At 38.9% G+C, this 15,592-nt stretch overlaps 1 protein-coding gene across 1 annotated transcript in view; it reads left to right on the top strand.

The window, feature by feature from the left end:
• LOC126365978 (putative leucine-rich repeat-containing protein DDB_G0290503) overlaps positions 1–15,592 on the top strand; it is a 298,195-nt gene that overhangs the window by 36,839 nt on the left and 245,764 nt on the right. The window contains exon 2 of the mRNA XM_050008785.1: positions 8,501–9,031. Within this exon, the coding sequence (XP_049864742.1) occupies positions 8,519–9,031 (513 nt within the window). The 5' untranslated portion in view covers positions 8,501–8,518. The remainder of the gene's footprint in view (positions 1–8,500; positions 9,032–15,592) is intronic.

Genomic DNA, 15,592 nt, shown 5'->3' with positions numbered 1-15,592 from the left:
ATGTTGCCACAGTGAGTGGAATAATTTGGAGTGTGACATGGAAAGGATGTTTCCAGGCCTTGTGCTGTACACCGAGGTGACAAAAGTCATGGGATACCTCCTAATACTGTGTCGGACCTCCTCTTGTCTGGTGTAGTGCGGCAACTCTATGTGGTATGGACTGCACAAGTCATCGGAAGTAGCCTGCAGAAATACTGAACCATGCTGCCTCTATATCCATCCATAATTGCGAAAAAGTTGCCTGTGCAGGATCCCATAAATGTTCGATGGGATTAATGCTGGGCGATCTTGGTGGCCAGATCATTTGCTTGCATGGTCCAGAACGGTTATGGCCTGGTGACGTGGTACATTGTCATCCAAAAAAAAATCAGTCGTTGTTTGTTAACATGAAGTCCATAATGGGTTGAAAATAATCTCCAAGTAGCTGAAAATAAACACTTCTAGTAAATGTAAACACAGCCCACACCATTATGGAGCCACCACCAGGTTGCACAGTGCCTTTTTTTCAACTTGGGTCCATGGCTTTGTGGGGTCTGCACCTCACTCAAACCCTACCATCATCTCTTACCAACTGAAATCAGCATTCATCTGTCCAGGCCATGGTTTTCCAGTAGTCTAGAGTCAAACAAACGTGGTCACGAGTCCAGGAGAGGTGCCGCAGGTGATGTGCTGTTACAAAAGGCACTCAAATAAGTTGTGTGCTACCCTAGCCCGTTAATACCAAATTTTGCCATACATCATAACAGATATGTTCGTCATACATCCCACATTGATTTCTGTGGTTTTTCACACAGTGTTGCTTGTCTATTTGCACTGACACATTATGAAAATGCTGCAGTTCTCAGTCATTTAGTGAAGGCCGTTGGCCACTGCATTGTCTGTAGTGAGAGCGTAATGCCTGAAATTTGGTATTCTTGGCATGCTCTTGATGCTGTGGATCTTCGTATATTGAATTCCCTAATGATTTCCAAAATGGAATGTCCCATGCTCTAGCTCCAACTATAATTCCACTCAAAGTCTGTTAATTTCTGTCAAGCAGGCATTATCATGTCGGAAATCTTTTCACATGAATCACCCTGAGAACAAATGACAGCTCCACCAATGCATTGTCCTTTTGTAACTTGTGTACGCAATACTTCTGCCATCTGGGAGATACCACGATGACTCACATTACATTTTGAAATCAGTGTTTATTATGTTGACCTTTTATCAATCTATAAACCTATATTTTCTTTTGTAAATCATCTTTACATATTGTATATGCAATTAGATACTGGAATTAATATTTACACAGGGAAAAGCATTAAAATTAAATAACAAGAAAGTAATTTATATAGTGACTCATGTTACAAATTTGGTACATCCCATTGCTGATGTTTATTATTTTAGGTCAAAAGTGTACTGAAACTATTAGGAGTGTGGATCTGGTTTTTACCAAGGGAAAAGCATATCCGGCTAGCATTCAAAGCACACATTTACAGATTTCTAAAAACATTTATACCATGTAAAATATTGTAATATTTGGAAGAAAGCACATAACTCAATGTTATGTGACTCATGTTACTTGCTACTTATTGCTGGAAAAACTTTCTTCTGCAAGCAGAGAAATGAAAATATGATGTTATATACCAAATAAGATAAACTTAAGATTAACATATCATTTTTTTAAATCACTGTGGAAAATTATAAGAGTGCGACATCTGGAAAAATAAACTGTAAAGTCAATGAGGTGTCAGAGAGCAGAAAATATCAACTTATACTGGCAGCATCAGGTGAATTAATTGTCTTTATAATTTTGTCCTGTGTGAACAGAATTTCATCTCATTTTGCAGGCCATTTCCAATAGTGATCAGCATGCTGCATTGCACTGATTAGGTAAGAGTTTCCAAAAATTGCTTGTACTTCTCAAGCACAGAATTTACAGTTGTATTCTACTTTGTACCAGTCTCCAATTTTCACACTTTCTATAGTTTCTTCAATATGATGATCTACAACAGGGAAATGCTTTGGAGACAGCAGATATGTTTATAGTAGTCCTTTCTTGTAGTAAAAGCAGTGAATGCTGTTTATGTTGATGATGCTAAAGAAAATATCTAAGCCAGATTAAGTTTCCCATTGATTCCTTGAGTTTCATCAGTGGTCATATGAAAAACCTGCACAGTTGTGGTATTTGCAGCTACCTGAGCAAAAGTTAATGCTTCACCTACTATGAATTTTCACTTTTTTACTGCATTCCACACTTGTCTTTTCACAACTGCACCAATTCCATCTATGGCTCCTTTCTGTGGGATGTAGAAAAAAGTTCCATTACATTTCCAAATTGTGGAATGATTGAAGTTGAGATACAGCAGCTGTAATGTATTTGTTTTTAATTGTGAGGCACGTCCATCTGACCAGACTGAAACTACCTAGATAGTACCTTACTAACGTACGCAATCACAGTATCCTTGGAATGGGTTAAGCTGTCTGAATCAGCAACAATTGTGTGATGAGAACCTGAATGCCACAGTGACACAGTGAAAATACTAACTTGTGCTTGTGCTCAATATGCAATTTACATGTCATCTTGACAAACAGAAATGTAATTTTCAGCAAAATCAGTATGCCACAATGCAAGCTCCTTAGAATCTTGGCTCAGAAACATTTCATTTTGCTGATAATAAGATGCAGTCTGAGCTCTCTTTGTACAGCAATGAACAAGAAACTGAGGAATTGTGGAAACTTTATATTTCACTTTATCATCTTCAGAGCCTTCTTCTTTGTCTTTAATAATTTTAGAGATGTTTTCTTGCATCTTCCACACATACCATGATAAATTTGCAATTTTCAGCTTGTCAGTTTTATAGTTTAATATTTTTGTGGGATCTAAAATTTAAAAACCTCTCTCACACCGGCCTGATTTAGCTTCACTGATCAGGATAGTAAAAAACATGTGTATATTAAGGGAATTTTCATTCACAAAGCAGGCTTATCACATTCACACAGTTCAATATTGTTCTATCCTGATTAAATTGAGCTTAACTTAAATTCCATAAGGCAGCGAAGCAATTTCGAAGTCTTGGTGCGACGAAACTTGTCAGTCGATCTCCTAAAAACATTTGTAATAATTATTAACTTTCGGTGATCACATGGGGAAGACTGGAAATCTGCTGGTAAGACCATGTTAGCCTATTTATTGGAAGTAATAAACTGGATATCTTGAACATACAAAACGGCAGGTTCGTCCAGTGTAAATCAGACATTCCCCACTGATCCTGTGCAACAGAGCGTAGTAAGCAGACACTGTCAATAATAATGAGTTAAGTAATACACAAACACACTTATGTTAGTTTAGTTGATGTATTAAATTCCTTCTCATACAGAATCTCATCAGGATGGCGACTAGCTCAACAATACATACATATACATCTTCGTTCCTTCACGTCTAATCGGTAAGCACTCCATCCTTCTTTTCATAAGAGAAAACATAGATAGCAGAGAAACTATTCCATGGAGTAAATGCACACTCCAAGGAATAATAAGGCTTGAAACTACTTTGCATTGATAATCATCGTATATTAAAGTTTAGTTTTCGGAAAATATCACGGAGAGACCCCTGCAAGGGACATTACATCAGGATTCTTTGAAATCTCCACCATTTTGTCAGTTTGCATTCATTCCACCAACAAAGCTCACTAGGTGGCTGGCATATGATGGCTGATACAAATTTGTTGCTGTAAGCTGGAATATTATCATGTTTCCTATGAAGGCTACTGACAGCATTTGTGAAATTTTTGTGATATTTACACAAACATATGTTATGAGGTAGTTTGCTGCTTAATTGAACATGTGGTGGCTGTAAATCTGCAAACTTATATTTCCCATTTTGCACTTCAGGACATGACTAAGTGACAAATGTGAACTGTCTTTTTCTCATTATTTTCTCTAATCACTATTGTGTCCTTTCTGCCTGGTGACTGGCAACTGATATCATGATGGTAGAAACCAGTTACCAAGTCTCTATTTTCAGAACTAAACCTCTATTTTGTGGACTACTGTCATGACTGGGTCTTTCAGACTTTCCATCTGATGAATTTCTACACAAGTCACTGAATAGCTCAAGAATGACTATGGCTTTACATTGTGGTGAAGATGGCAAGAAATGACCAGCTCGAGCTGTGGCTTTACCTAGAGCACTCTGTGACTTACATGGTGACAAACCAGCTTTACTATGTTGCTGATCTTGCATCTTACATTATGCTATGCTTTCTAACTCCCTCCTTAGATTTAGCTCTTTTTTCTTCTAATATGTCATTGCTTATGTGAACTCAAATGCAGAAACTTTTGTTTCTGCTGCTGTTGACTTTTCTAGCTTCTTCCAGAGGCTTCTTCATAAATTCTTCATATTTTTCTTCACTCTTTAACTTTTCCTACCTTCTCCTCTGTCTTTCTGCTGATGTTAAGGGCATCCTTTTCTTTTAACCTTAAAAAAATGTAGCTGTGGCTCAGATTATGTGACTCAAGTTACACATTTAATTTTCTGTTTTTACAGCATTGGTTTAAATTGGGAAATTTTTAATAGTGATGTTAGTTACACATTCACACAAAGAAGTAAATTATTTATTTATTTAGCATCCATATTATCACATTCATGATAGTGGACTTGTCAAAGTACAAAACAGTATAAAATATTATATATTTACACCACACACTTTTCTGTTGTAATTTCATGTATTGATATGTGCCATGAACATGGGGATTTGCTCCTTAATTTGGTCCTATGGAACTAGAAGTGTAAAATAATAATAATAACAATAATACTGGTTCATCCTCAATGTGTGGGCAGAGATTATTTGCAACCGCCTTTTGAGTGTCATGCGAAAACACTGGTTCAAACAGAACATTGACATTTGCATGGTGTGTTCTCACATGAAACTTACACTGCCACAGGTATTTGCTCTCCACCCTCAAGTAGTACTACCTCACCTGGAACACATTTCTGGATGCTTCTTATCATCTCTGAAATCGTTTCCTGAAGTTTGTCAACATGTAGCAAAATCACCCTGTGTATGTATAAAATCGAATGTGAAATCTTCGAAACAGCCTCACGCTACTCTAATGTGTCATGAATCAGTACACTGTGCCCATTATCCATACATGTACATTACATATGTCAGTGTAACAGAAGCTACTTTGAAAGAAGCCACTATTATTCTTCCACTTTACTATTAGTAATTTGTTAGTCCACTGATCATTTACAGCAGTGGGCTTGTATTAATCCTGTAAGTCATTTATACAGACATATACCTATATATGTTTTTAATGAGGAGAGAAGAAGTCAGAATAGGTGATTTGAGGTGGCTGGCTGTGGGCTTACTGAATAAACCATTCCAGTATTTGCCTGAAGTGATTTAGGAAAACCTTAATCATGATGACTGGATAGGGCATGAGCCTTTGACCTTCTGAATCTGATGCCAGGGTCCTGTTGTTGTGGTCTTCAGCCCTGAGACTGGTTTGATGCAGCTCTCCATGCTACTCTATCCTGTGCAAGCTTCTTCATCTCCCAGTACCTACTGCAGCCTACATCCTTCTGAATCTGTTTAGTGTATTCATCTCTTGGTCTCCCTCTATGATTTTTACCCTCCATGCTGCCCTCCAGTACTAAATTGGTGATCCCTTGATGCCTCAGAACATGTCCTACCAACCAATCCCTTCTTCTAGTCAAGTTATTATTTATTTATTTACTTTTCATCTATTTCAGTCTTACCTCACTTGGCAATACCTAAGGTACAGCTCTCTTTCTGTTTGCACATACTTGAAACAAATATGGTTCTCATTGACTATATTTTTTTAATAACTGTGGATTTCCAGTTTCCTTCCTGATGTCTGATTAACTGCTGATTTAGTCTACTACTAAGTAATAAGCAGTTCTGTATATTTCCTGATTACAGAGAATATAATTGCCTAAAGACCGGGAAAGTTAAGATCTGTTTAATATGAAGAGTCCTACCAATTAAAATTAGTGTCACCCAAGTCCAACTACTACCATAAGTTACATAAGTGGCTAGTAAAGTTCTCTTTGATTTTCTTTTTGAATATATTTTTATTTTCAATTTCTTTCCTGATGTTTGCCAGCATCCTAGTAAACAGGGTCACATAGTCTACATGGGAATTTGTTTTGCATCTAGCATTCACAGTTCATCCTAAATTCTCTTTTATTACTAACTGCAAATACCATCATGTAGTAAATGTATTGCCATTTAATTGTAAGAATGCCAAGTGTCTGTAGAGACTTCAACAAAACATTAACTCATCAACTTTACACAATATTCTTATCTTACACTTCGCAGGATGGTAATGAGTGAAAGGATGCCTAATGTGCTAGCAATCAACTGTAGTTTGGCACAGTAAGAGATATTTCTAATTACAAAGCAGGAAAAATTGATCTTTATCTTTAACTTGTTCATTTGTTAGTGCCACTTCACTTTATCTAACTGGATATGGAGGAATTTCACATTCAGAGTTTCATTTAGTGTGTGCTCATTGATCTCTTTTTGGTATCTTTAAGTCATTTTTATTAGTCTGTAATTGCATAGTATAATCATCATAAGTTTAATAAGAGTTACGCTGTTTGCTGTGAACCAGTTGTAAACTTTCTCCGTTATTTTCCTGGCTGTGCCTAGTATGAATGTGTTTGGGACATTTATTAGAATAGTTGAATCATTAGCAGATAACACAGCTTTTGAAGAGTTAAAATGTCTTCAGGCAAACTACAGGAGTTGACCAAATACAGAATCTTGGGCCCTTTCCAGGAAAACCCCATGTAGCCGAGAATTAAAACTCTACATCTCTGCAACAAGCACCATCACACAGCTTTCCATTAGCAACCTTTGCTAGGGTAGTGGCGGGGCTCCATACTCGTCATTAAAGTGATTCATATACCACAGATCCTTCATGAACATATTTTATACATTATTATCAACCATGCAGAAAAAGAGAGATTACTGCGTACTGTAAAGTAGACACATTAAATTGCAAACAGGCACAAATAAAAGATACTTACATAGAGCTTTCAGCCACAACCCTCCTTAGCAAAAAATAAACACACACCATTCTTACACACTAAAAAGCACTGCTCATGCACAGATGACCACTACCTCCAGCATTTCAAGCTGGAATGCAACCATCACATGGGACGCAAGCAGGAAGCTGGAGGAGGCAGGGAAGTGGAAGGGATAGTAGTGTGAAGGTGAGGAAAGAGACAAACACCATCTGGCAGAGTGTGCAGGGACTAGAATGTCAACATGTGCTGTGTTAGGGAGTTGTGTGGCAGGGAGGTTGGGGAAAAATTAGTGAAAAAGTAGAGGAGTGGAGGAAGATGGGGAGGCGCATTGACAGATGGTGGCAAACAGAGGGTGGGAGACAAGAATGGGGAGGAGATGATAGGACAGAGAGAGTGGAAACTATTGGGTGGAGGCTGTGCGGACTGTATGTTACAGTAGGTTGAGGCCGGGATAATTACAGGAGCGGAGAATGAGTTGTAAGGATAACTCCCGTCTGCGCAATTCAGAAAAGCTAGAGGTGGAGGGGAGGATCTAGATGGCTCAGGTAGTGAAGCAGCCATTGAAATCTAGCATTTGATGTTCAGCTGCATGTTGCGCTACAGGGTGATCTACTTTGCTCTTGGACACAGTTTGGAGGTGGTCATTGATCTTACTGAACAGCTGTTTAGTAGTCGTATGAATATAAAAAACTGTGCAATGACTGCAGCAGAGCTGGTAAATGACATGGCTGCTTTCACAGATGGCCCAGCCCCTGATGGGGTAGGATAAACCTGTGACAGGACTGGAATAGGAAGTGCTGGGTGGGTGGATTGCGCTAGTCTTGCACCTCGGTCTTCCACAGGGATATGTTCCTTGTGGCAAGGGGTTGGGATTGTGAGTGGCATAGGCATGGACTAGGATGTTGTCGAGGTTGGGTGGGTGATGGAACAGCACTTTAGGAGGGGCAGGAAGGGTGGGAAGTATCTCAGGTAGGATACCCCTCATTGCAGTGCATGATGATAGGTAATCAAAGCCCTGAGAAGGATGTGGTTCGCGTTCGCTTGTTCCAGTTCGGGGTGTTACTGGGTGACAAAGGGGACACCTCTTTGGTGCTGGTTCTTGGGGTGGTGGGAGGAATGGTGGTGTGAGGGGAAATGGCATGTCAAGTAGCAGTCTATCTTTTCCTGTACTGCTGATATTCCTTCCTGGAGTTTCCATTGTTTTAAACATAAATGTCATCTTTATAGGACCAAATTTTGAGCAAACTGATCAGATTTATGTTGATGAAATCTTCTTGGTATTACCTGTATAGTAATAGTGTTCGTTTGATGCAGTGTTTTCACAATTTTCCTATTTGGCATCTTTATACAATATTCAGGCTATACTGTACAATTTGAGCATCCGATTCTCTGAGAGGATTTCATCTATAAAATTTGTCATGTTAGTCTGCATTGTCAAACACTTCGATTTTGTTCCAGTTGGCTGCAGGTGGTAATATGGATTTACATCAGCTAGAAGATAGAAGTGATATTAACAGTGATTCTGAGCGGCTTGAAGCTTCACCAAGGTCTCGAGGAAAGGTGAAACACATGAAAGCTTATTTTGAACCTCATGAGACCAGAGATGATGACCTGCCACACTTCAGTTTATCGAATAACCAGACTTCCATGCAGAGCTTCACTTCTGATGCTGAAGTGAAGTCCTCCAGGTTTGATATCCGTACTTCAGTAGAAGAACACAAGGTTTGTCCTGAGTGTGGTGACTTTCAGACTGAATGTAAATGTAAACAGCTAAAGGCCCCTCAAAAAGAACTTCCTGAGCCACAGAGGACTACTTCATCAAAAAGTGATACAAGACCTAGTGAATGCAGTTTCATTTCAAATGCCAGTCTCAGCACTTTGCTGCCCCATCCGAGCTCTTCTTCCAACGACCTGTTTGGAAGTGACGCCTCACTTCTATTGGGATCTTCTCATGGAGATGGGAAGCATTTTCAGGAAACAGATGCAAAGGTAACACTTTTCCTTGGGGAAAGTATTATATTTTATTTCATTATGTGTCATTTTATGTGAACTATTTATTCCTTACACCTGTGAAATAAACTAACAGTGGGAGAATCAGTTTGCAAACAAATACATTTATCTTACTTATAAAACTTGTGTATGTAGTCATCAGTTATTCTTTCAGTTTGTGCATGCAAGTCCACAAGAAGAGTCTCACTGATTACTTTTTCTTTTGATCATAGTGCACTAACATGACAAAAGTGTGTGGTGGTGGATAAAGTTCTTATGACACATATAAAAAAAAGACTCCTTCACAGTTGTCAGCATAGGGTAGCAAATAATGAAATAAATAAGCTACAGTGCAATCTGTGAGTGCTTAGGGAGCCTGTCTTTTGTATTGCTATCAATCAGCGAAAAATATTAATGTTTATGTGACTAGATTGAAATAAGACAGCTTATAATGAGCATTTTAATATTTAATGAAATTGTTTCTCGAGTCTAACAGTGGTAAGGGAATGAAATTGTGTTAGTGCTGGTTAGTGGCAGCTGCATTTTTATGCCTATTTTGTTGCAGTGATTACTGTATTGATATTTCAAAGAAATAATTGGCACAACAGATGCTACTGCAGGCCCATATCACTACTGATATTTCCGTCATAATTCCATTGTTTGGTTTCATTGTAAGATAGATACATAGTTCTTTCTTATTAACAGCACATGCCATGGTACTGAAACACTGAGGCGAGTAATAATCATGAAAAATGAATTAAATAGTTTGCGGCTGTGTTATAAAATCATGGTGACTAATACGTGACTGACAACCATTGCTCTTTCAAGGTAGCTGGTAGCACTAAATGAATCCAAACTGCAATATTATTATTAATTTAGACAAATTAATGACATTCAATCACCAATTAATGACTGCTGTATCAGTTACAGAAGAACTCTTGTGCAGATTCTCTACAGTTAATCAGCCACATATGGTGCCAAAATAGAATCTTACATCACATCACATGTTGGTGAGTTGCAAGTACTGGTAAATGACAGTACTCTCACAAAGCATTGTATTAGGTATGAATTAAAATAGCTCAAATACCAAGTTCCAACCAAAGTTTCAGGAGATTTTCTATGTTTGGGAGACAATTGCTGGAACTGAAAATACCCTCCTAAATATTCTCAATTGAGAACTTCTGTGCCCTAGTCACAACTCACTGAGATTTGGCTGTAAAGAACAGAGCTTGTGAACAGGACTAATCTCTAATCACATACCCTGATATTTTTTATGAAAGTGCTTCTCACTGCTGAGAACGAGAAGAAGAATGACAGTCATTGCTCGTTATTCACTTTTATCTGGTCAGTGGTGACCTTAGCAAACCATACTGACTGCAATAACATTGGATAATAATAATTTGTAATTTGTAACAATACAATTTCAGATTGGTTATATCAAACCTAAGGGACTGCTAACTCCATGTGTCACTTATGCTTTTGAGAACTGCTGCCAGTTCTTAAAGAGCAGTCCATATTCTATGGCTAAGAAACTTCCTGAGGTGAGAAATGTGTAGGTTTGTTCCCAAAACTCCAACATCCCCCCTCCCCCCCCCCCTGGTCCCCCTCTCTTTCACATACAACTGAAAGGAAATCAATAATGATGGGATGATAGTGCAACAAGAGACATCGTGTCACCACACATTTATGAGTTTCAACCCTTGGTCTATGGCTGGCTAACAGACTCAGCAGTAAAGTTCCTCACTCATGGGCTCACTGGAACTGATTTTGACATCATTAACAACTCTGGCTGATACAGCAGCTACTCTGCTGGCCTGAAAGGACACCTCCTCATCCACCAAACTGAGGGTCATACAAATTTCTCACACATATCACTTACCTTAATCTACTTTAGGAACTATGCATATCAGTATCACTCTCAATACACAAATCTTTTGATTTCATAATTGTTACCTATTCAAATCATAATAGGACAACACAGATAAAAAATATTTCATAATTTGCAACTAAGTTCTCTATTATTCCTAAACCTCTACAGTTAATACTTAACATCTAATCATCACCCCAACTTTGTACAGAGACAGTAAGAAACTCTACAAATTACTGACTGCTGTAAATAACATAAAAACCTAATGTGTACAGCAGACTGTACATGTACCAAATGCTCTTGTACTTACACTCTAAGCTCAAGGGCTAAGTGTTAAAAACACAAAAATGTTATAGAGGTAGAAGTTGAATAGAATAGAATCTTTATTTGCCTTTCAATATGTTTTCCATACAATTGGCATCATCAGTGTGTTCAATACATTTTTTTAAAATTACAATAATTATGATTGTATATGATTGTACCTGTGCAGGGCAAGCAGATACCATGCTAAAGTAATATTGATAATACCACAATTATTCATTCTCAATAGTAATAATAATAATAATAATAAAAGAAATAATAATAATAATAATAATAATAATAATAATAATACATCCTAACAGTTAAATATACAATAGTATCAAGATATATTTATGCTACATCTTACATATCCATGTAAAAAGTCTTTGCTGATACATTACTGTCACAAACATATATCTATAATTCACATGACAGTTTTTTGTTTCATGTAGCATATCTCTTTTGTGACACTGTTTAGAAACTCATCATATGGCATACATTTGAGCCACACTTCTATTGTCTGCTTAAAGTTATTCATCGGTAGTTCGCTCACTGCTTTTGAGAGTTTGTTATAAAATTTTAAGCTAAGGTGTTTATGGCTCTTTTGTGTCAATTTCAGCCTTGTGTATGGTAAGTCTATGTTACTATTATTTTGGGTATTATGAACATGCACTTCAGATTTTAAGTTAAAGTTCTTTACATTCTCTTTAGCATATATTAAACAATTATAAGTGTATATACTAGGTAGTGTCATTATCTTTAGATCTTGAAAATGGTTTTTGCAACTTTGGCTTGGTGCTAGTCCTAAAATGCACCTGATTGCTTTCTTCTGCCACTTGAAGATGGTACTTGAACCTACTGAGTTACCCCAAAGAAGTACCTTGTATTGCAGTTGTGAATAGAAAAAAGCAAAGTATGTGGAGATTAGCAGATTTTTACTGATAACGTGTCTCAACTTGTGTAATAGAGAGTTCGAGCAAGTTTGCCACATAGATAATTTGTGTATCAGTCCCACGTAAGTTTTTGATCTATATGTAAACCTAGTAACTTGACATTTTTTGTGTTCTGTTCAATTGGTTTCAGGGTGAAGTAAATTTCTTCAGTGGAATTTTTTAGGCTAGGCTCAGCATCAATGACAGACATAAACTTATAAGTCAATCTTCTGTTAACTACAAGATTCATTCCCAGACATAACAGAAAACTTTACCGAAAACCTCAGCTCACTATTCTCTAGTCATATAGACATCACGGGAGGATATTTTAACGACCCAACAATCATTTGGTATAATTGCGGTTTTGTAAGTAGTGCACATGACAAGACATCCTATGAAACAATATTAAATGCTTTTTCTGAGAGACGCTTACAACTGACAGCATGAAATTTCATCTTGACAGAAATGTATTTATACATTTACAGCTTATAAGCTCTAATGGCAATGAATATACCTGACCTTTTCCAGGATGTCCACACTGAAACTGGTACTTGTGACCATGAGGCAGTTCTAGAAAGGGCAACTAAAACAAGTAGGTAGTTTTAGATATTCTGTAAACTAGACAAAGAGGCAGTAGTGTCATATATCAAGGGAGATTTGGAACACTTAGTTCTTCACATGGGCATATAGGGGAAGTGTGTCTCAAGTTAAGAAAAGTAGTTGAAAAAGTACTGGATAGATGTGTGCCTGGTACAACAACTCATGATGGGAAGTACCCCCACGGTATAACAGTCTCTCTAAAGAATCTTATAAAGAAACAGTGAGTACTGCGTAATAGATTTAATACAAAACATAGGTCTACAGACAGAGAGATGACAAAACAATGGGTTTTACTAGCAAACGGGTAATGTGTGAACTCTGAACAACTACCACTCTAGATTCTTGTTGTTTTTAACAGAGCCCAGAAAAAATTGTAGTTATATTGTAAAGGCTGTCAGTGGTACCAGCGATAATGTTTGGACATTCTTGGATGATACACTGAAATTGAGGGCACCAAAGCAAAAGTAAAATTTAGGAACTCCATTTTCAAATATCATTTACAAGGGAGTATCTAGGATTACGGCCGCAGTTTAATTTTGCGCCACTGTCAAAATGAATGACATGGTTATTAACAATATTAAGAAAAGGATAGATGCTACTCACAACACAGAGGAGGTGGTGAGTTGCAGACAGGTACAATGTAAAGGCTGCTAAACTTTTAAGTTTCTAGACAAAAAAGTCTTTCTTCAGAAATAGAAAACACAGACACACAAGCACAGCTCTACACACATGGCCACTGTCTCTGCTCACTGCGGCCCAACAGTGGGTTGCAGCTGTGACTGTGTGTGATGTGAGCAGCAACCTGTGTTCAGTAGTGGGAATACGTAGGAGACATTGGGTGAGGAGGGGGAACTATAGCAGGGTAGGGGTGTGGGAAGATATTGTGTTGCCTGTGAGAGCATGCACTGATGTGGTGGGGACAGCATAGTGCTGTTAGGTGCAGAGTCGAGAGGGTTGTGGTGGGGGAGGGGGGGGGAGGGAGGGGGATGAGTAGAAAAGGGGAAGGGGAGAGAATCAGAGAAGGGGAAAGACTGGTGGGATAGAAAGTGTGTGTAGTGTTGGAGTGGGAATAGGGAAGGTGATACGTACATGAAAGACAGGGAGTAGTGAAGGCTGTGATCAAGGGGTGGGTTATGGGAATAAAGGATATGTTGCAGTGAGAGTTCCCATCCGTGCAATTCAGAAAAGCAAGTGTTGGAAGGAAGGATCCAGATGGCACAGGTTGTGAGCAGTCTTTGAGATGAAGCACATTGTATTGGGCAGCGTGTTCAGCAACTGGTTGGCTCAGCTACTCCTTGGCCACACTTTGGCAGTGGCCATTCATGCAGACAGACAGCGTGATAGATGTCATGCCCATGTAGAAAGCAGCACATTGGTTGCAGCTTAGTTTGTAGATCAAATGGCTGCTTTCACAGTAGCCCTGTCTTTAATGAGGTAGGAGATGCCTGCGACAAGACTGGAGTAAATGGTAGTGGGAGGATGTATGGGACAGATCTTGCACCAAGGCCTATTGCAGGGATATGGGCCATGGGTGTAGGGATGGACAAGAATAATGTATAGTTTCAGGGGGCACTGGAATTCCACTGTGGGAGGGTGGGGAGGATGGTTGGTAGGGTGTACCTCATTTCAGGGTATGATAAGAGGTAGTTGAAACTTTGGCTGAGAATATGATTCTGTTGCTCCAGTCCTGGGCAGTACTGAGTGATGAGACGAGTACATCTTTGTGGCCAGCCAATGGGAATATGGGAGGTGGGAGGTGACTAGAGAGACAAGGTAAGAGAGATCTGTTTGTCAGGAGAATAATTTCAGTCTGTGAAGGTCTGCGTGAGCTCCATGGCCTATATGGAGAGGGACTGCTTGCCACTACAGATGTGATGAGCAGATGTGGCTTGGCTGTATGTGAGGGATTTCTTGGTGTGGAATGAATGGCAACTGTCGAAGTGAAGATATTGTTGGTGGTTGGTTGGTTTAATGTGGGTGGAGGCACTTATGTAGCCATTCTTGCAGTGGAGATCAACATTGAGGAAGGCAGATTGTTGGGTTGAGAAGGACTGGATGAAGCAGAATGGGGCAGAAGCTGTTGAGGTTCTGGAGGAATGTGGATAGGGTGCCTGACCTTCAGACCAGATCATAAAGATGTGCTCAGTGCACTCTCTCACAGGCAGCAAAATTTATTCCCACACCCCTAACCTACTATCCCTCCCCCTCCTGGCCCCATGCCTCTCTCTTACCCCCACCACTCAACCACACTGCTTATCATGTCAGACTCAGTCACTGTCTGCAGTTGGGCCACAGCAGCCATAGACACTGCGTGTGCCTGTGCGTGTGCGTGTGCATGTGTGTATGCGTGTGCACGTGCGCACCTGAATGTATGGGCAATTTTATTTCCAGAGGACTTTTTTGCCTGAAAGGTTAAGTGTTTAGCAGCATACCATTGTGCCTATCTCTGACTCAAAACCTTCTTTATGTGATATGTAGTATTCTATCTTTTTCATAATATTGTTGGCATTCCATCCTGGAATTTCTGTTGTTTGATGTGGATATTAGTGTCATGGTATTGAGAAGCAGATGAAATAACTCAAATGAACAATGCCCCAAGACCTGATGGAGTCCCTGTCAGACTGTACAAAGAGTTTGCACCTGAGTCAGTCCCCTTTAATCAGAACGTGCTGTAGAACCAAGGAACTGTAACTGTGCCTAGTAATTGGAAGAAACCATAGGTCACATCTGTCAACAAGAAGGGTAACAGAAGTGATCCACAATATAATTGACATCCATAAGTTATAGAATCATAAAAGATATTGTGAGCTCAAAGATAATGAGATATTTTCTATGAATGATGTCCCACATGAGATCAGCACA

The sequence above is a fragment of the Schistocerca gregaria genome, chromosome 4 (genome assembly GCF_023897955.1).
Source record: "Schistocerca gregaria isolate iqSchGreg1 chromosome 4, iqSchGreg1.2, whole genome shotgun sequence".
NCBI lineage: Eukaryota > Metazoa > Arthropoda > Insecta > Orthoptera > Acrididae > Schistocerca > Schistocerca gregaria.
This window is presented reverse-complemented; position numbering and strand designations above follow the sequence as displayed.